Here is a 21,282-nt window from a genome sequence, read left to right on the forward strand (position 1 = left end):
AACTGTTTTGTATTCTTGCATCATGAAGGGCATTTGGTTTTCTGAACCAGAGTATCTGCTCCTAAGACCAATGGGATAGGCTTAGGCCAAGGGCAGTGAGGGCTGGTGGCCTTGGGGTCACATTTGTCCTTGAACACCAGTCTCACCGAAATTTGTTATTTAGCTCCTGGATAGTGCTTTGTCTTTTTTTCTTCCATTCGCCCTGCTGCTAGTAAAATGGTCTTGCCCATCCTTTTAGATGTTGCCTGCAGAAAATGAGTTGTATGTTTCTGCAACAGAAAAGATCCATTGTGTGTTACTATATTTGCCAAGGGTATTTTAAAGATGTATTTATTTTTAGAGAGAGAGAGAGAGCAGGGGGAGGGGCAGCAGGAAAGGAGAGAGAATCTCAATCAGGTCCCATGCCCAGTTCAGAGCCCCACGTGGGGCTTGATCCCATGACCCTGACCCTGAGAGCATGACTTGAGCCTAAACCAAGAGTCAGACAGGTAAACGAGCCACCCAGGTGCCCAGGCAAAGGGTATTTTAGAACTTTTTATTGAAGCAGAACATACCTGCAGAAAATAGAATATATTTACACTAAGTGTGCAGCTGAATGAGTTCTCACCAGGTGAACACACATACACGTCCAGCTCCCATCGGAAAACAGAACACCACTGTCACCCAAAAGCTTCCCTTGTCCTCCTCCCAGGAACCACACCCCCAGGCGTAGCCGCTCTCCCCAAGGAGTCTTGTTGAGTTCAGTCATCTTCACAGGTTTTGTGATAAGGAGCAGGGGCTCTAACCCAGGAGAGGTGACAGGGCTGTTAGCCCGCCGGGGCCCAGGGGAACCTGTGTTTTGATATGGAGGCAGGGTTCAGGGGGTTAGAGAGAATTGGAGAGTTTAATAGTACAGTTGAATGAAAAGCCGGTTCCATAGGTTCTGGAACGGGAGAGGAGGCAGAAACGTCCCAGGCGCAGATAACGAAGCCTGCGGTTGCCGACGTGTTAACAGTGCGGGGAGCTGTCCGAGCCCAAGACCGCGCTGGCATTTTGAGCTGGCATGTGGTTCTGCTAAACCGTCTTCTCCAGGGGAGGGAAGACAATGGTTTTTTAAGATTTTATTTATTTATTTGACAGAAAGAGAGAAAGAGCGCCCTTGCGAGCACAAGTAGAGCCAGAGGCAGAGGGAGGAGACTCCCCGTTGAGCAGGGAGCCCCATGCAGGGCTCGATCCCAGGACCCCGGCATCATGACCTGAGCAGAAGGCAGACACTTAACCGACTGAGCCACCCAGGCGCCCCAAGGCAGTGGTTTTTACGAGAGTTCTGTTTTGTTTTGGAGGAGTGTGTTGGAGGCGTACACGCGGAGTATGAGTAAGAAGCAGCCTCTGTCCCCCAGCGGTTTGTGTGATGGTTGGAGGGAGAATTTTAAAAATCTGTAGAGCAGGATGCCTGGATGGCTCAGTCAGGTAAACATCTGCCTTTGGCTCAGGTCATGATCTCAGGGTCCTGGGATTGAGCCCGGCATGCATCGGGCTCCCTGCTCAGCCAGGAGTCTGCTTCTCCCTCTCCCTCTCTTCTGAGTGCAAGCGTGTTCTCTCTCCCTCTCCCTTTCTCTCTCTCAAATAGATAAATAAAATATATATATATTTTTTAATTGCTAGAGTGGGGCGCCTGGGTGGCTCAGTCATTAAGCATCTGCCTTTGGCTCGGGTCATGATCCCAGGGTCTTGGGATCGAGCCTAGCATGGGGCTCCCTGCTCAACGGGGAGTCTCCTTCTCCCTCTGCGTCTCCCCCTGCTTGTGTTCCCTCTCTCTGTGTCTCTCTTTCTCTGCCAAATAAATAAATAAAATCTAAAAAAAAAAAAAAATCACTAGAGCAAGGAGAAACCCCCAGACAAGGAGGGCTTATCTGAGTCTTGACAGATTGGTTTCTACCGAGAAAGAGCAGAAGCAGCCATTGAGGATAGAAGGACCAGCGGAAACATCCCCGAGGACGTGGGGACATCGGGTGGTCTTCTGAGGTGACAGACCAGTCTTAAGCGTGCCCCCGGGCTGAGACACCAGCTACTGCCAGGCCAGTGCCTGTGTGGGCCCTGCAGTCAAAACCTCAGACGACTCTTCTCAGTTTCTTCGGGCTCAGGCTTTGCCAGACTTTTCCATAAAATCCAGGTGGTTTTCAGCCAACCTGGTCTCTGTTGCAGCCTCTCGGTGCTACTCTTCTAGTCAGGTGCAGCCACAGACCTTCCCCCACACAGGAGAGCGGCTACGTTCCCTAAGCCCTTATGGACAGGAGCGGGCTGCATTCGGCGGGCTGTACTGTGGATATGTGCCCGAGAGCGAGTGTAAAAAGTCCTCATTGAGGCACGGGGGCAGCCCAGTTGGTTAACCAACCCCCTTCAGCTCAGGTCATGATCCCAGGATCCTGGGTTCAAGCTCTGCATCAGGCTCCCTGCTTCATGGGGAGCCTGCTTCTGCCTCTGCCTCTGCCTCTGCCTGCTGCTCCCACAGCTTGTGCTCTTTCTCTCTGTCAAATAAATAAATAAAATCTTTAAAACACACACACACACACAAAAAAGCAGAAAAATCCTCATCAGCATAGGCTATGGGTCACCTTCCAAGCAATCAGTGAGATGGGCTTGTAGGTAATCAAATCTCTGTGGCAGCTGTGTTTTTGTGTATCATATCAGGCTTGTGGAATGAATATGGACATTGGTAAATCCCATCACAAGTCCTTGTGTTTTGTTTTTCAAAAGTATTTACTGAGCGCTGCCCCCTCCCCATCTGTTCCTAGGGTCCTAGGCCCTAGGAGGGCAGGGGTAGCAGTTCGCAAGGCCAATCAGATCCCTGCCCTCGAGCCGCGGGTGTTTCAGGGAGAGACGCCGTGATGCGTTAGTAGACACACCATACAAAGATGACTTCAGATCCTGGTTGGTGGTATGAAGGCACTATAATGGCAGCTCCTGGGGTAGAGAATCGGCAGGGGGTCTGCTGTATGGAGGAGGTGACCAGAGGCGACCAGCCTAAGGAGGTGATGTGGCATCCAGTAAAGGACACTGACTAGGGTAAGAGAATGAGACGGTGTTCTAAGAAAATGAGTACTTGTGAGGAGCCTGGAGGGCTCTGTCATGAAGCATCTGCCTTTGGGTTGGGTCCTAATCTCAGGGATGGAGGCCCGCATCGGGCTCCCTGCTCAGCGGGGAGTCTGCGTCTCCCTCTCCCTCTGCCTGCTGCTCCCCCTGCTCGTCCTCATGCTCTCTCTGTGACAGATAAATCTTTTTCTTAAAATACGAGTAGTTATTTTTAAAAGCACACAAACAGGGGTACCTGGGTGGCTCAGTTAGTTAAGCATCTGCCTTCCTCTGGGGTCATGATCCCAGGGTCCTGAGATGGAGCCCCACATCAGTCCCCCTTGCTCAGCGGGAGGCCTGCTTCTCCCTCTCCCACTCCCCCTGCTTGTGTTCCTTCTCTCGCCCTCTCTGTCAAATAAAGAAAATCTTTTAATAAATAAAATAAATAAACAAATAAAAGCACACAAAGAGCTCAGAAATGTGTAAAATAAAAAGTAAATGACCTCTGCTTTCTGTCTCCTCGGCTCCGGTTTGGCTCTAAATAAGGCAGATATGTGGATTTTTTTTTTAAGGTTTTATTTTTTTGAGAAAGGGAGAGCTCATGAGTGGGGGAGGGGCAGAGGGACAAACAGACAGCCACTGAGTAGGGAGCCTGACAGCTCCATCCAGGACCCTGCGATCATGACCTGACTGAGCCTTCCAGGCGCCCCTGGGTTTTAGTAAAGTAGCCATCCAGGGAACGAATGTTCGTAGGTCAGGAGACCTTCCCCTCACCCGGGTCTCCTGCCCAGCACACACGTGCTGCCCCAGCAGCTCAGGCTGGGTCTCCTGGTGGGGCTCGGCTCACGTTGGAGAAGAAGCCGCAGCTGTGTTGTCCCACTGGGCCTGTGAGTGCGGCCGAAGAGGCTGGCAGGGGTGGTGGGCGCGCCTCACCATTTTCCCGTCCCTCAGATAGCTTAGGTTGGAGAGCTCACTGCAGATTAGCGAGGGCAGGTGATTTCTAGACAGGTTCTTGTGTTTCTGTATATGTGGGAAATATATTGATCATTGGGTTTCAATCAATAGTTTTGTGCTCTCTGGCTTCATGGAAAAACTCTGAAGAGTTTAAAAGTCTTAAGAGCTCTGAAAATCCCCAGTGACCTGACTCACCGGGGCCGAGCTCTAGAGAAAACACCTGCACACGCGGTACTAAGGGTCAGGATTGCTTCTCCTCGATCCCTCTCCCCCTGCCTGTGTCCTAATGTTGGCGCTGACTGTTCTGTGCTCCTTTCCTCTCTCACAGAATGGAGCCTTTCCAGTGAGGGAACCGAAGGCTCCCCGCGGGGAAGCCCGGGAACGTGCGCCCGACCCCATGAGTGATCCTGCCCAGGCCCAGCGTGGGATAATAAGCGGTCGCTGCCCTTCCCAAGGCCTGCCCGTTCAGTTTGAGGACATGGTTTTCCTTTTACAAAGTGCTTCTCTAACATTAGGTTTCTGTTTGAAGCCTTGAGACACTGGGGGTCCGTCCATCCCATCGAGGCACACCCTGGGCCCTCTCTTTACTGAAGCTGGCGGGGCCCTTTGGTCTGAGAACGCAGTGGGTTTCTGCTCCCAGGTGGCCTGGCTGAGAAACCAAGCAGCAGGTGTCTGAGCTTGGGACCTGCAGTGCGGGGGGAGCGACCACACGAGACAGCAGGGCCCGTTGGTTTGGGTGAACTTTCCTCTCCAGCTCTGTCCTTCTGGCTGCTTGCTTAAGGTGGGAACATTCTAGAACTTCCCTTTGAGGCAGGAGAATAAGGGCAGTTTCAGGGAGAGTGCCTTTGGCAGGAGCTGGAAGTTCGGGTCATTGTTCTGTTGCTCACCATGACCATCCAGGGTCCTGAGAGCACGTCCTCCATCTTGCACAGTAGCTGGTCCTGCCACACAACCATGGTCCCCTGTGTTATGTATTGGCAGCCTATTGTTCCCCCCTTTTCTTGAATGCTTCACAAGCATTATAGAAATACATAAGGAAGGGGACGCCTGGCTGGCTCAGTCGATTAAGTGTCTGACTCTCGATTTCGGCTCAGGGCATGATTTCAGGGTTGTGAGATTGAGCCCTGCATCAGGCTCTGCACTAGGTGAGGAGTCTGCTTGAGATTCTCTCCCTCCCTCCGCCCCTCCTCAGTGCTTGTGCGTGTGTGCACACATGCATGCTTTCTCTCAAAAAACAACCCCCCCCCCAAAACATCAGGAAGTATTAGAGGCACCTGGGTGGCTCGGTCACAAGAGATGCAGCTCTTGATCTTTGGGTCATGAGCTCCATCCCCACACTGGGTGTAGAGATCACTGAAATAAGTGATGGGGGAGGGAGGAAGGAAGGAAGGAAGGAAGGAAAGAATCAAGAAGGAAGGAAGGAAGGGTCCTAGAATCAGCTCTCCTCCCTGGATAACTGTGCTTAAGAGTTGGGATTAAGAGATTCTAAGAAACGCAATGATATTTGAGAACAAGGAAAGGACTAGTGTAACCTTGACATCTGCAAAAATCTCTAAAGTTAATTTTGGTATGTAGTCAATCTCTGTTCACACTTTGTCCCTAGGTTCTTTATTTTGGGTGTCACAGACCACCGCGACATGAAATGGCCAAGTACACGAGAGGTAGCAGGGTAGTAGCACCCGACGAATCCCTGCGTTGAGTTTCTTCAGCCCCTGCTGGTTACACGCATTTCCCGCGCCCGGCTTGCGGCACACTCACAGGCTAGGCCGTGAGCCCGATCTAATACCGGCGTGGAATGAGGTTTGGAGAGGAAACTTGCCCCAGATTCTGATGCCCATAAGGGGGCAGACCTGGATTTGCCCCACATTTCTGGCTGTTGCTCTTTCCATTACTCTGGGCCTTTTCCGTCCCCATGATGTCTGTCTTGAAATTACAACAGATAATCCATCCTCTCGGGTCAGTTGTGTAGGCCAGGCCTCCTTAAAACCGTGTGTTCATTGGACAGCTGTTGGCTGAGTGACTCCTCCAGTCACTGGGAACCAGCAGTGAGCAGGACCCACCGAGAAGACAGTCGGCGACCCACAGTGGGTTGGGTGTCTACGCAGCTGTCCCCGTGTCCGTTAATGGCCAGTATGAGTGTGTAACCCATGGAGTTGTTGTCATGCTTCCTGACCCTGTATTTACATCGTGAACCTCTGACATGTCGCACCATCACCAGTATTGTGATTTAGACGGTGACCTGATGGCATTTTCTGGGGCAACAAAATGGCCGTCGGGTGCGGGGCGCGTTGGAGAGGTCCTGTTGCAGGTACAGCTGAGGAGAGGGGAAGTGAAAGCTGAAGGCAAAACCAGTGAGGCTCCCAGGCTTTAAAAGACCGAACCAGTCTTCGAGAAACTCCCTTCCTCTTCCTGTCAGGGCCACACATGCCACGGAACGCGGCCCCTGACGCAACAGGGCCTGCCTCTGTCCCAGGGGCCGAAGTGCGGCACAGAGCATGGGCCACGTCCTCCCGGGCCGTTGGCCGGCTTCTAGGGCTGTGGTGTTTGCCTAGCCACCTCAGCAGAGACACCTGCCACTTTCGTCCCCACTTTGAAAGGACCCCCACTCTCAGTCCCGCCGTGACAGGGTGAGCCCCCTACTGCGTTGGGAAGCAGGACAGTTGCAGTACCTTGTGGCTGGGACACTCCTTCTCCAGGAAGGGGAGGCACTTAACTACTCTTGGACACCATATTCCATCAAATTACCCCCGCGCTCCCTGCCCAGCCAGGCCTGTCCCCTTCTGCTCTCACTGTTCCAACACCCCAGAGAAAGCACACACAAAAGATGAAATCCGGGGATAATGCAAGTACCTGCTTTTTTTAGCCTTTTCTCCCCGCACCCCCCCCCCTTCCTGCCCATATCTTTCCACAGAGCTGCCAAAAAAGCAGAGAGCTTGCCGACTCTCCAGCAAAGGGGCCGTGAGTTAGCGATTTGGGCGGTAGGAAAGAAAGCCCTTCTAATTGGGTGTATTTAGTTGCAAATAAATGGTTAAGAAGCATTGATTTCATTCCTTTTGCTTACAAAGCAGTGCAGGCTCATGGTAAACAAACAGCACACCCCGCATGGTGACTCAGATGGGGCCAGTCAGCCCTAGGATGCCACCCAGCCTGGGCACGAGCCTCTCCCGGGCAGAGGAGCTGACAGATGGACAGGGTTTTTCATGCCTTCCAAGAAACCAGGCCGAGCATTTCTGAGCTGCTGTGTCTCTGGTTCTTACGTAGCAGTGATTTCTGGCTCCATAATCTACCGTAATTGTCATTGGGAAAGCAGTGCTTTTCAGGCTAAGGGATTTTATAATTAGGACAGTTAAGGGGCGCCTGGGTGGCTCAGTGGGTTAAAGCCTCTGCCTTTGGCTCAGGTCATGATCCCAGGGTCCTGGGATCGAGCCCTACATCGGGCTCTTTGCTCAGCAGGGAGCCTGCTTCCCCCTCTCTCTCTGCCTGCCTCTCTGCCTACTTGTGGTCTCCGTCAAATAAATAAATAAATAAACTTTTTAAAAAAACTAAATAAATAAAATAAAATTAGGACAGTTAAGTCATGGGGCGCCTGAGGGGCTCAGTTGGTTGAGCTTCTCGATCTCAGCTTGGGTCTTGATCTCAGGGTCATAATTTCAACCCCCATGTTGGGCTCCACGCTGGGTGTGGAGCCTGCTTAAAAAAAGAATGAAATAAAATAAAATAAAGTTAGAGGAGTAAGTCAGAAACATTGCAGGTGGCCCCGGGTTGCTGGAGCAGCAGACACCCAGTGGGCCCAAACCTCTGCTGACACGCTCATGTTGTCTAGGAGGGAGGCAACAAGGGTGTTCCTGCCCTTGTCCCCAACCCCAGCTCCCCTTCTGCAGAGCCCTGGAAATGGCCCAAGGCCCCTCTCAGTAAGACGCGGGGATGAGCACTTCCCAGATGGTTACAGCAGGCACCCCTGACTATTGCCTTACCCCCGGGGGCGATGGAAGCAGAAGGAGCTCCAAGAACAGCTCCTTCCAGGCCCAGATGATACAGTAAGGCACAAGGACCACCGCACGAAGCCAAAAGAGGCAGGAAGCACCTTCACCACCCTGGGCCCCGTTCTCCTGCCAGCAAAGTAAGGATCAGATCATTCTTCTGATCTTCAGCACATTCAGTAGCCTGACTTTCTTTCTTTTTTTCTTTTTTTAATTTTAATTTTTTAAAAAAATTATTTAGTTATGTATTCGACACAGAGAGCGAGCAAGCATAAGCAGCAGGTAGAGGCAGACAGAGGCAGAAGCAGGCTCCCCGCTGAGCAAGGAGCGCGGCACGGGACTCGATCCCAGGACCCTGGGATCATGACCTGATCCAAAGGCAGATACTTAACTGACTGAGCCCCCCCCCCGGTACCCCCTTTCTTTTTGCTTTTTTAGTCAAACTTGCATTCACTGTTAGCCTCACTCTGACTCCCCCCAACAATGCGGGGCACCCCAGGAAACTTCGCTTTGTACCCAGGTGATTTCTAGGGGTCCTTCTGCTCCTAGATTCTGGAATCCTTCCACCCGGCCAGTCCCAGCCTTGTCGTGATTCCAGCGGAGCCTCTCTGCAGACATGCTCTTGGCCCAGACCTTCTAGTCCTTGGATCAGACATTATTATTCTTTTTTTTTTTTTTTTAAGATTTTTTATTTATTTATTTGACAGAGAGAAATCACAAGTAGGCAGAGAGGCAGGCAGAGAGAGAGAGAGAGAGAGGAGGAAGCAGGCTCCCTGCTGAGCAGAGAGCCCGATGCGGGACTAGACCCCAGGACCCTGAGATCATGACCTGAGCCGAAGGCAGCGGCTTAACCACTGAGCCACCCAGGCGCCCCAGACATTATTATTCTCAAGAAGTTTTGCTAAGACCTAAGACTCCAGCTGGCCTGCCTCGTTTGTGTATTTGTTTACTTGTTTATTTTGTGGGGAGGGACGGTGAGCACGGGCCTTCTCAAATCCACAAGTCTGTGCCTGAAGCCAGTGCGGATTGCTAGCGCAGGGTCCCGGTGGGGACCTGTGATGCTGGGCTCCCTGGGTGGATCTGAGTAGTTCTGACCACATCGACCCCTTTCCAGCGGTCTCTGCTATGGATGAGCCACGGTGGGGTCCCCTCCCAGGGGAGTTCAGGAATCAGGATTTAGGGCCATTCCAACCCCAAAGCTAAGGCGATACATGGTTGCTCATGGCTTGACCTCTGCCTCTGCTCCGAGTTTCCGCTTTGGAACAAAGAGCGAATGTCCGTGAGGCCCCCAGGGCCAGTGTGACCCCGCAGGACTCACTGTGACTAGAATCCCAAAGGCCAGGCAGGCAGGGCCCCCTCGTTTTCTGTAAGGCTCATCCCTCCCCGAGAGTGCACCGGCAGCGGCAGCAGCAGCAGCTGGGGAGAGAGAGAGGCAGCCGGAGGATTCGGGGGCCCTGCGGGGTCTTGCAGCTCAGGCTGGCTCTGCGTTCGAGTTCAGCTCCTGAACCCAGGGCCATGATGGATTTCATTTCTAAAAGAGGTGATTTGAGGACAGGTGGCAGTCCCTCGCTTCGTTCCGTGGGGTTTCCCTGCCTTTGGATTTCCCCCTCCCGGACGTGGTGTGCGAGGCTGTTCTAAACATCCTGATCTAAATATACGTGGTCCAAGGAGCCCTCAGGGCTGCCACTGTCTCCCAGAGAGCAGGGTGGCCGGCCGGGGTCGGAGGGGCCGGTCTCTCCCGCCTGAGCCGTGTGCACGCTCTGTGCTAAGCCGGGAGGGAGCCCGCAGCGGTCGGGCAGTTCACTGTGTCTGTCCTACCCTGTGGACCCCCTTACCGTTGTCGGGGCAGGCATGTTTATCCTGCTTTGTAAATACAGGGCTGGGGACCCTCCTGCAGTCCTTCCCCCGCCCCGCCCAGTGCAGCCTGTGAGCAGGTAGCTGCTAGAGTCTGGACCTCCCGTCCCTCTGCTGGGCAGCATCACGGCGCCCTTGGGGTTGACTGACCAGGGAGAGAGGAGGAAGGACCCCTGTGACCGTCTTTATTTTCCTCGGGCCATTTATAATGTTTCATAGCCATCTTTGAGTTAACCTATCAGGGACCAGTTCTGGAAGGCTTTCTCGGGACCAGCCGCAGAAATAGAAACCGTCTCTCGGTTATGGGTCCGTAAGAGAGAGAAGACGCAGAAGGCCGGCTGCAGCTCAGAGCAGAGCACGGGACTAACCCTAATTAAAATGTCCTGAGTCAGGCATTTCTTGGCTTGCTGGAGTGCGCCACCCACATTTCCCAGCAGTCACGGGGGCTGGCACGGCCTCGTGATGGCCGGTCTTTCCAGGGTGCTCAGCCTGCCCGCCGTCCCCCTGGCTTTGAGAGAGTGGGTGGGCTGAGCCCAGCACTCCCCTGTGCTGGTGCCTGGGTGTACCCCAAGAATCAGGAGCAGGGAAAGGCAAGCAGCGTGGCCGACCTGGGGTGTGGTCTGGCAACATGCCTGACTTAGAGGACTTTAGGGAGACCGTGGCTTTAAAAAAATTGCTCTAAATCTTCAAGCCTCTCTTCATTCTCAGCTGACCTTGCTTGTTTTTATTATTTTTATTTTTTTAATTTAAAGTTTAGTTAGCATACAGGGCAATGTTGGTTTCAGGAGTAGAATTCAGTGATTCATCACTTCTGTACAACACGCAGTGGTCATCACCGCCTCCTCTAATGCCCTTCAGCCGTCTCGCTCCTCCCCCACCCGCCTCCCTCCAGCAACCCTAAGTTTGTTCTCTATCGTTAAGGACCTTGCTTATTTTAAAATTTCCTTCTTACGGGCACAGTTCATTCTGCCACCTTCGAGCACACCAGCCCACCTGCATCTGGGTTCCCATCCCTGCCGCCCTCCCCTGGGGCCGTGACTGCTATCCCGTCTTTCCTGCTGGAGGACTCCTCTCCTGCACTCCGCTCCCATTTTCTGGCCGCTCTTGACAAGACTGGTCAAAGGAACTTTCTGTATTAACGTCTCCTCCGCTCCGTCCGTCCACCCTTTCTCGTCCTCCGCTCGTTCTTCCCTCCAACTAATAGTAGGCAGTAAGGTGAGCTGAAGTCTCTCCACAGCTCAACTGTACCCCTGTGTTACTTTTTTAAAAAAGATTTTATTTATTTATTTGACAGAGATCACAAGTAGACAGAGAGGCAGGCAGAGAGAGGGTGGGGGGGAAGCAGGCTCCCTGCCGAGCAGAGAGCTCGATATGGGGCTCGATCCCAGGACCCTGGAGTCATGACCTGAGCCCAAGGCAGAGGCTTTAACCCACTGAGCCACCTAGGCGCCCCCCTCTGTTATTTTTGAAGCAGATCCCACGCATCCATGAATTTTTCTGTAAACATTGCTCAAAGGTGAGGATTCTTTTCTCACATAACCTAATACCACTATCACACCTTAAAATTTTTAAAAATATATTTATTTTAGAGAGCATGCACGTGCAAGCCCTAGAAGGAGCAGAGAGGGAGGGAGAGGGAGGGGGAGAGGATCCCGAGCAGTCTGCCCTGGGCGTGGGACTCAGTGTCACCACCCTCAGATCATGACCCTAGCCAAAACCAAGAGTCAGACGCTCAACCTACTGAGCCACCCAGGCGCCCCATTCACATTGCTCGGGGTTCCCAGCACCTCCCTTTTCATGGGACTATGACCCGGATGAAGGGATCATTCCTGGGGCATCTGGCTGGATCAGTTGAAGGAGCATGGGACTCTTGATCTCAGGGTTGTGAGTTCAAGCCCCATGTTGGGTGTGGAGATTACTTAAGAATTTTTTAAAAAACAAAAGTCTTCAAAAAAAAAAAAAAAAAAGACCATTCCCTCCTTTGGGAAGCTTTCTTCACTTGGCTTCTGGAGCACACACAGTCCAGATTTTCTACCCGCATCTTGGCTGTACCTTCCCAGTCTAAAGCAGTGATCCTCAAGCCAGGCTGGACCTTGGAATTACCTGGAGAGCGTTAAAAAATGCTGGTCCCTGGGCTCCACTTCCAAAGTTCCTGCTTTAATTGATCTGGGAAGGTGCCTGGGCATGATTCTTTTTCTCCTCTTTCCAAGTGGTTCTGTTTTGCAGACTGGGTGAGGACCCCGGTCTTACGTTGGCGTGTCCTGGCTCGGCACTCGGGAGCCGTGCTTCCCGCACTCCTGGGGTGACCTTGTCCGATTCCACGGCTTTAAATACCTCTCCCTGAGCTCCAGACCCATTTACACAGCCGTCTGCTTGACATCTCCACGTAGACATCTGAGCCGTGTTTTGAACTTACTATGTCCAGAGCAGAACTCCCCCTGACCTGGAAATGGCACCCCCATGCAGTTGCTCAGACCGAAAACCTTAGAATCGTCCTGGCACCTTCCTTTGTCTCATACCTCACATCTAATCCATAAATAAATCTCTGGGGCACCACCTTCACATGAGATCTTAAACCTGACCCTTTCCCACTTCTGCCACTACAGCCAGCTCCAAGCCTCCACTATCTATCTACAGCCAGACTCCCTGCCCCCACCATGGCTTCCCAGAGTCTGTGTATACACAGCACGGAAGGTACAGCAGCCTTGTAATATATATATTAAACTATGGTAAGTCCCTGTTTTCAGCCTCCCATAACTTCCCGTCAAACTGGTAATAAAATATGAAGTTCTTATTATGTCCCGTATGACACGATGTGGCCCTTGGCTGCCCTCTGACCTCATCTTAAACCACTCACATCATCACGTCCTGAGCTTCAGGCACACCTGTCTCCTTACTGTTGCCCCTGCCTCAGGACCTTTGCACCTCCTGCCCCTCTAACAAGAATAACTCCTCCCCCAGTCATTTCCTCAGCTAGATCTTCTCAGACCCCATATTTATAACAGAGTCCCTAGACCCTGCATTTTCCTTTAAAAAATTTTTTTTTCATTTTCCTATTTTTATAACATTTTTACTCCTGAACATGATGTTATGTATATGCACATAGTTATCTCCATCTGCCACCAGAATGTAAGTTTTACAAGGGCAGGGACTTCTGTGTAAGATGATTATCTGATACACACATAGTAGGTTCTCAGGAGATACTTGTTGAAATACATGAATCGTCAAGGCTTGGACCTTCCCTCTGGTCACTGCTGAACTGCTTTGGGCAAGAGACACCTCTCAGCCCAGCCCGTCACAGGTGTGCACGCCTTGCCACCTCTTCTCAAGGCTCTAGATCTAAAGGTCAGCGAACTTCTTTTGTAAAGGGCCAGATAACATTTTAGGTTCCTTGGGCCACACAGTGTCTCTGGCATCTACTCAATGCTACCAGCGTAGCACAAAAGCAGGTCTGTGTGCCAAGCTGGCTCAACTGGAAGAGCACGTAACTCTTGATCTCTCGAGGACGTGAGTTCAAGCCCTTGGTTGGGTGTAGAGATTACTTAGGGGGGAAAAAAAAAAAGGCAGCTGTAGATAATACAGAAATACATGACATGGTTGTGTTCCAATAAAACTTTATTTATAAAAATAGGAGGCAGACCCACTGGCCATAGTTTGGTGGCCCCTGCTCTGATGCTTTCCACCTCTCTCCCAAATCTACATAGACAGAAAGGAAATACTCAGAACTACTTGGGAATCTCATGAACAGGATGTATTTCTTCCCAGAAGTGGGAAAGATCGCTTCTTGGAGCAACTGCGGCTTGCGTTAGCCAAACAGCACGCTTCCTCACCGCTGGGAAGATGCCAGTGTGGAGCAAAAGCATGGTGAGAGTCAGAGGCAAGCTTTTTTCTTAAAAATGGTTGCACTGGCATTTCTCCTTAGTCCATCTTCCAAGAAGAAGAGCTCCTGCAGAAGACGCTGAGCTCATTTCCACCCCCTGGTGAAAAAGCTTAGTTCTGTGGCTTGAAAAAAAGAGACCGCACTGCTCTTTCTTGGGTTCTCCCGCAGCACATTAGATCAGAGCGTGACTTTTTTTTTGGGGGGGGGGTGACATTTTATACACATTATTCATTCAGGGATCTTGAGCCCGGGTAGAAAGACCTGGATTGAGGCAATCTGGCTCTGCCACTTACTAGCTCTGTGACCTACTTTATGCAATTGCTGTGGTGATTGCAGAGTGTTGGTAAAGTGTGTCATCATCACAGGATAAAAACAGTGTAAATATCATCTGACCCTTACAGCAGCCTATAGGGAGGGTACCATTGCTAAGCCCATTTCACAGATGCAGACACTGAGTTTAGGAAGGTGAAAGCACTTGCCCAGCGTTATGTGGTGAGTGAACAGCAGAGCCCACGCCCAGATCCAGGTTGTCTGACCCCAGAACCCATACTCTTACCCACTCTGCGCTTCCCAGTGTCTGTAATAAGCACTTGATAAAAGCGGGTGCTAACCCTACCTGGCGTCAGCTCCGGCAGCACGTGTCGCGCGTGATGAGGAGTCCTTGGGGAGACAGGCTGGAAACTGCTTCAGGCCGACCTAAACGTTCATTATCCTCATTCCCTACATTCTGTTGCCCCAGAGCCCTTGTTGATGGGATGTTGGCTTCCTTCCCACTCCCCCGTTCTTTCCAAGCCTGCCGATCTTTTTTTTTTTTTTTTTTAAAGATTTTATTTATTTATTTGACAGAGAGAGAGATCACAAGTAGGTGGAGAGTCAGGCAGAGAGAGAGAGAGAAGCAGGCTCCCGCTGAGCAAAGAGCCCGATGCGGGGCTCGATCCCAGGACACTGAGATCATGACCTGAGCCGAAGGCAGCGGCTCAACCCGCTGAGCCACCCAGGCGCCCCCAAGCCTGCCGATCTTAAGGGCGCGGTGAGGGGCTCCTGGCCACGGCCTCTCCGCGGGGAAGGGAGAATTCCTTGCTGTTCCCCTTTATGTCGCGTTCTGCTGACCCACTCCCCAAGTCTGAGCTTGAGCCGTGGACACAGCTCCTGAAGTTCTTCGTCTTAGGTTCATAGACTTTCCCTCTCTCTTTCTTCCTCCTCTCAGGAGCCGAGCTGGGCCGCAGCACTGATCAAGAACACCTTCTCCCCTGAGATCGTGGCAAAAGCTTTTTTTTTAAGGTTTTATTTATTTATTTGACAGAGAGACACAGTGAGAGAGGGGACACAGGCAAGGGAAGTGGGAGAGGGAGAAGCAGGCTTCCCGCTGAGCAGGGAGCCTGACTCGGGGCTCGATCCCAGGACCCCAGGATCATGCCCTGAGCCAAAGGCAGACACTTAATGACTGAACCCCCGCAGGCTGCTCCAGATCATGGCAAATCTTTATCAAGCTGCCGTGAGAAGGTGTTTAAAGAGTAGGCTTTGGGGGCGCCTGGGTGGCTCAGTGGATTAAGCCGCTGCCTTCGGCTCAGGTCATGATCTCAGTGTCCTGGGATCGAGCCCCGCATCGGGCTCTTTGCTCAGCGGGAGCCTGCTTCTCTCTCTCTCTCTGCCTGACTCTCCACCTACTTGTGATCTCTCTCTCTGTCAAATAAATAAATAAAATCTTTAAAAAAAAATAAAATAAATAAAGAGTAGGCTTTGGAATCCCCGCAAGCGAGCCAGTGAACAGAATGGTCGTTCCCGAGAGCAGAGCACTTACTTGCCTCTGCTGTTAGGGTCAACCAAGTGCTGTGTTACTGGTTACTGGTGACTAGTTCCCTAAGAATATGGGTTTGGGGCACCCGGGTGGCTCGGTCGGTTGAGCGTCAGACTCTTGATTTTGGCTCAGGTCATGATCTCAAGGTCCTGGGATTGAGCCCTGTGTCAGGCTCCGCACTTAGTGGGGAGTTTGCTTGAGATTCTCTTTGCCTCCCCCATTCACGGTCTCTCTCTCCCTCCCTCTCTCTCAAATAAATAAATCTTTTTTTTTTTTTAAGATTTTTATTTATTTATTTGAGAGAGAGCAGGCGGTGGGTGGGGGCGGAGGGAGAGAGAGAAGCAGGCTCTCCACTGAGCAGGGAGCCCAACACGAGGCTCTATCCCAGGACCCCAGGATCATGACCTGTGCTGAAGGCAGATACTTAGTCAACTGAGCTACACAGGCGCCGCTAAATAAATAAATCTTTTTTAAAAAATGGTTTCATTATTCTTAATAAGCTTGGCTAATATTTACTGAATGCTTGATGCTTACCAGAATGTAATGGTAAGTCTTTTGCATGCTTTGTATCATTCCTTTCCCCAAAATAGCACCATTCAATAGGACTTCCACGAGGAGGGAATGTTCTACAGCTGCACTGTCCTGTCCAGTAGCCATTCAACCACCTGGGGCTATGGAACATCCGAGAGGTGGCTAGTGCCACTGAAGAACTGAATTGTTAATTGTGTCTAATTTTAAGTAATTTAAATGTAACTAGTCCCATGTAGCTAGCGGCTGCTAACCTAGACCGCTCAGCTCTCTCCCATTTTACAGATGAGCAAAAATGAGAGTTAGGACAGTTGTGCAGTTTGCCAAAGGCGCTCCACTCCATTGTAGCCGAACCAAGCTTTGCACCCCCACGTCCTGCCCACGGCCCCCACTTCTCACCACCGTGTTACATGCTCTTTCTGTTGTACTTTCTGCGGGAGTGGTCACCTCGTTGCCAGACCGTTCCCTAAATCGTAGTGTACTCCTATGAATGCAACCCACCTGCAGTCAGGTGTGAGACCTGCCGGAAGAGAGCTGTGGAACTTGCCAAATGACAGAAAAGAAGACCTGCTTAAATGCAGAAAAACTCCATGTCCCTGGTCGAGAAGACTTATTGTTGTAAAGATACTGTGTCCCGTCTCCCTCCCGCCGCCACCCAGATCTTCTCTGGACTCAGTATAATTCTACTCCAAATCCAAAAAGGAACTGTATTGAAATTTGATTCTAAAAGATTGTGCCAGAATAGTCAAAACAGTTTTGAAAAACAGTAGTTGGGAGGGGTGGGGTGGATTTGTTCTGCCCAATCAAAATGATGAATAAAGTAAAAATAATTAAAAACCAGAGACTTCCTCAGGAATTGGCAGTGGGCTGGCTAAAATAATCTTGATAGGTGACAGACAGATGCACCAATCAGTGACCATTAATAAACGTAGAAATGAGTTCTCCACCCACAGAGTAATAAGGCTCAATCCTGACCTCACGCCACATGAAAAGTGAAGATCTAAATAAATGCCGAAAAAGCGATAGAGGGATAGAAGTACTTTTGCAGTGTTGGCCTGGGGACGATAGGAAGCCGGGAGAGGCCAGGCTGACAGATCTGACTACCTAAAACACAGACGTTTCTCCGTGGGACAAAAAAACACTATAAGCAAAATTTAAAGCAAAATTTAGTTGACTCGGGGCAAGAATAATACATAGTTCAAGGCAACACACGGGATTGAATCCTCCACCAGCAAAGAGCTCTGGCAGACCATCAGGAAAGAGGCGAGTAGATGAAGACGGAGTGGATTGAACCAGCAGCTCACGGGAAAAGAAACAGGTGGTAGGAACGGCTGGGGATGCCTGGGTGGCTCAGTTGGTTAAGCAGCTGCCTTCGGCTCAGGTCATGCTGGGATCGATGGCATCAGTCAGGGAGCCTGCTTCTCCCTCTGACTCCTTAGGCTCTGGTCGTTCACTCTCTCTCTGACAAATAAATAAATAAAAATCTTTAAAAAAAAAAAAAAGAATGTTCCAAGGTGGCCATGCCTCGAGTTGCACCGCTCAGGCTCAGCTCTTGTGATCCCAAGGTCCAGCCTCCTTCTCCCTCTCTGCAGGAAGCCTCCTTCTCCCTCTACCACTTCCCCTGCTCTCTATCTCTTACTAATAAATACATCTTAAAAGAAAAAAAAAAAAAAAAGGAATGCTCAGCTGCACTGGTGATGAGAGAAATCTAATTTAAATGATCAGGTTCCAGGGCGTCTGGCCGGCTCAGTGGGAGGAGCACGAGACTCCAGATCTCAGGCTTGTAAGTTCCCAGCCCCGCATTAGGCATAGAGAGTACTTAAAATAAAATCTTAAAAACACACACACACACACAATTAGGTACTGTTTTTCACCAGTTGGACTGCCAAGAATTAGACTCATTATACCAGGATTAGCCGACACTGTGAGAGTGCAGATCGATCCAGCATTTTAAAAGGTCTGCAGGTCCGTTGTAAGCACTCACCACACAGACGTAGCCACACGGGGACCCACGGGGGTTCACTGCGGTATCGTGCGGCATCAGAGAAGTGGAAACAGCAGCCATTAGCTAACAGCATCCTATTTTAGTGTGCCGTGTGGCCCTGGAAAAATGCAGTCGCTCGGTATGTAATGCTACGGAAATAGATGCTTCAGACGTTGTTAAGAAAAAGCACGTTTGGGAACAATGAGTAGAGGGTGACCCGGTTTCGGTTTTTTTAAATTTTAAGTCTGCATATGCAGGAAGCGTGTTGGGAGGGCACACGTTCGAGCTGTTGACAGTGGGGAGCGGGGGGCAGGACGTCTTTCTACTTCACACACACTTCTATCTTGCTTGAGTTTCTGTGGTGAGCAAATGTTGTTTTGGGAGTGATTGTTGTAAAGGTCTCTTGAGTCGAGAACGGCATCTGAGCCCCAGGTCTCGCCCCCCCTGACCTTCGTAGTGAGGAGCTTAACCTCTACTGGTTTTTAACCCCCTTCTCTATTTAAACAAAACCAGTGCAGTCTTATCGCTCTTCCCTGTCTCTCGGGGATTGTGGCAGGTGTGGCTACTTTTAAAATCAAGAAAATGGGTGAGATTTCTTTCTTTCTTTCTTTCTTTCTTTAAGATTTTATGTATTTATCTGACAGAGAGACACAGCAAGAGAGGGAACACAAGCAGGGGGAGTGGGAGAGGGAGAAGCAGGCTCCCCGCTGAGCAGGGAGCCCGACTCGGGGCTCGATCCCAGGATCCTGGGATCATGACCTGAGCTGAAGGCAGAGGCTTAACCACTGAGTCACCCAGGCGTCCCCATTTTGCTTTCTTAATAAGGGAGTTCACCAGATCTTGAAATATCCTGCCAGCTCTATCATCTAAGACTCTCTGATTTCAGAAAGAAGAAGAAAATGCCAGACACCCGTGTTGTCAGTACTGAAGTGAGCAAGACCACCTCCGGCCATCTCTGGGAAGGACTTGGGCCGCTCGCCTGGGCTCCTGGCTTTCTTTTGCCTCTAGGAACCCTCCTCCCATGCCCATTTTGCCCGCCTCGCAGGAGGGAGGGCAACCCCGCAGGACTGGGGTCTATCCCCGGCCAGCAGGGCTGCTGGGCTCACCCGGGGCCACGGGGAAGAGAGGCTATTTTTGTTGTGGGCCCTGAATGGCTGGCCTCCCGCCAGGAGCGCGTGCTTGCTGGTGCGGCTGATGCGGCCTGCTGCTGCTGTCTCGACCACGGCCTCCAGAAAACACTTGAGACCACGTCAGTCCTGTGCCAAGCTTAGACCTGAGATGAGTGTTCTTGTATGTCTGTCTCCTGTCTGGCCAGTAGAAGGGCAACAGCCGACCGGAGTGTGGCAAAAACGAGGTTGGAGAGACTTGTCTCCTAGGGCCCCTGCTCTCGCAGCCTGCGCTGTCCAGAGAGAGCCGCTCTCTCCTTCCGCGGCCTTCGCTCCGTGCTGCGGTTCAGCTCGCCTGCCGCCCCCTCCCTGTGACCTGTCCAGCCTGGAAACAGGTGTCCTTCTCGGTGTAGGGCTGGACAAGAGCCCGGCTTGGACCCCGACCCCTACCCAACCTTGTCCGTCTCCTTGGGCAAATCCAGGGTCCCCCGTCAGCCCTTAGTGTGTGCAGAGGGCGCTCCAAGCAGGCGTGTTGTAGGGCTCTGGAGCGGGGGACCATTTATACAGATAATACCTCGTCACCTGAGACCTGCACACAGATCCCGGCCTCAGGCTGTCACTGTGCAGAGCACAAACTGGCCGCCTCTCCGGGGCCTGGGCTCTGAGGCTGCAGGGTGAGAGCTGGTGGTCACCATGGTGATGTCATTGGACTGGTTGTCGTCTTTTATTTGTTTTTTCTTTTTAATACTTTCTTTTTTCTTTAATTTTTTTAAAGATTTTTTTTATTTATATGACAGAGAGAGAGATCACAAGTAGGCAAAGAGGCAGGCAGGGGGTGGGGGAAGCAGGCTCCCCGCTGAGCAGAGAGCCCGATGTGGGGCTCATCCCATGACCTGAGCGGAAGGCAGAGACTCAACCCACTGAGCCACCCAGGCGCCCCAGTATTTTATTTTTAAGTAATCTCTACATCCGGCATGGGGCTCGAACCTACAACCCTGAGATCAAGCGTCGTGTGCTCCGCGGACAGAGCTGGCCCAGCATCCCTTGACCGGGGGTCTTAGCTGGCTGCTGTAGCCCGCCCCTTTATCTGTTTCTCACTTCGGGCGGATTCCTTTTCCTTCCAGTTGCAGAGCTACTTTGCGGCCTGTGAGGAGGAGACCCCCGCCATCCGGAACCACGACAAGGTCCTGCAGCGTCTGTGTGAGCACCTGGACCATGCCCTGCTGTACGGGTAAGGCAGAGGCAGCCCCCAGACAGACCCCAGGGCACCCCTAGGCACGGCCCGCGGGGAGCCTCTGTCTCGGCAGACAGAGATGTGCCCCACTCGGGGAGACCGCAGGCTGTCTGTAGCCGACCCCGGACACGGCCTGTGGACAGGATCAGTGGCAGCCGGGCCGCTGGTGGGAAGGTCCAGTGCCTGCCTGTGGGACCCGCGGGGAGCCCCTCGCCCTCAGCCTGGAGCTCGTGCCCGACACACAGGCCACTGGGCCGGCGGGCGGCAGCGTCCCAGGGTGGCCCCGTTTCGGTCCCGGCAGCCCCTGTCCTGTTTCCGCAGACTGCAAGACCTCTCGTCGGGCTACTGGGTGCTCGTGGTGCACTTCACCCGGAGAGAGGCCGTCCGACAGATCGAGGTGCTGCAGCATGTGGCCACCAACCTGGGCCGCAGTGAGTGGCACTGGGATGATGCCGCGGGGGGCCGGGGGCTCAGGCGTGGCCTCAGGGCCGGCCCGGGAGGTGGATCCCCTGGTGCTGTCCCACGGCAGAGGGGCGTTCAGGGGCCGGTGCCCGACAGGTCACTGGAGCTTCGAGGGGGGGGCAGGGGAGCGGGGTGCTGAGGGGAACCCGAGCCCGGAATGGGGAGCCTGGCTTCTCTCCCTGCGCTGGGATCGCTGTGCACCAGCAGCTTCGGTGCCCAGTCCTTAAGCTTCAGCCCCCCTGGAGGTCATGACCTGCGCTCTCTGTCACAGTTCCCTGGGCTGCTACCAGCTCTGGTCTGACTAGAAAACCACAGGTTTCAGGGGTCCCGGCCCTCCCGGCAGGGGAGGGGGCTAGCAGAGCGCTTGGTCCCTTCAGGGACTCTCGCTGTCCTTCCTGCCGCCGCCCGGCCCAGAGAGCCTGACCTTCCTTCCAGTTAACTCCCGCCCCCG

General features: G+C 52.3%; 1 protein-coding gene across 2 annotated transcripts in view; it reads left to right on the top strand.

The window, feature by feature from the left end:
• Positions 1–21,282, top strand: part of PLEKHM2 (pleckstrin homology and RUN domain containing M2) — a 38,233-nt gene that overhangs the window by 2,824 nt on the left and 14,127 nt on the right. For both annotated transcript variants that reach the window (XM_045063804.1, XM_045063802.1), the window contains exons 2-3: positions 20,260–20,366; positions 20,691–20,800. In XM_045063804.1, the coding sequence (XP_044919739.1) occupies positions 20,260–20,366; positions 20,691–20,800 (217 nt within the window). The remainder of the gene's footprint in view (positions 1–20,259; positions 20,367–20,690; positions 20,801–21,282) is intronic.

Source organism: Mustela putorius, unplaced genomic scaffold, assembly GCF_011764305.1.
Source record: "Mustela putorius furo isolate JIRA1106 unplaced genomic scaffold, ASM1176430v1.1 tig00003853_pilon_pilon_pilon, whole genome shotgun sequence".
Taxonomy (NCBI): domain Eukaryota; kingdom Metazoa; phylum Chordata; class Mammalia; order Carnivora; family Mustelidae; genus Mustela; species Mustela putorius.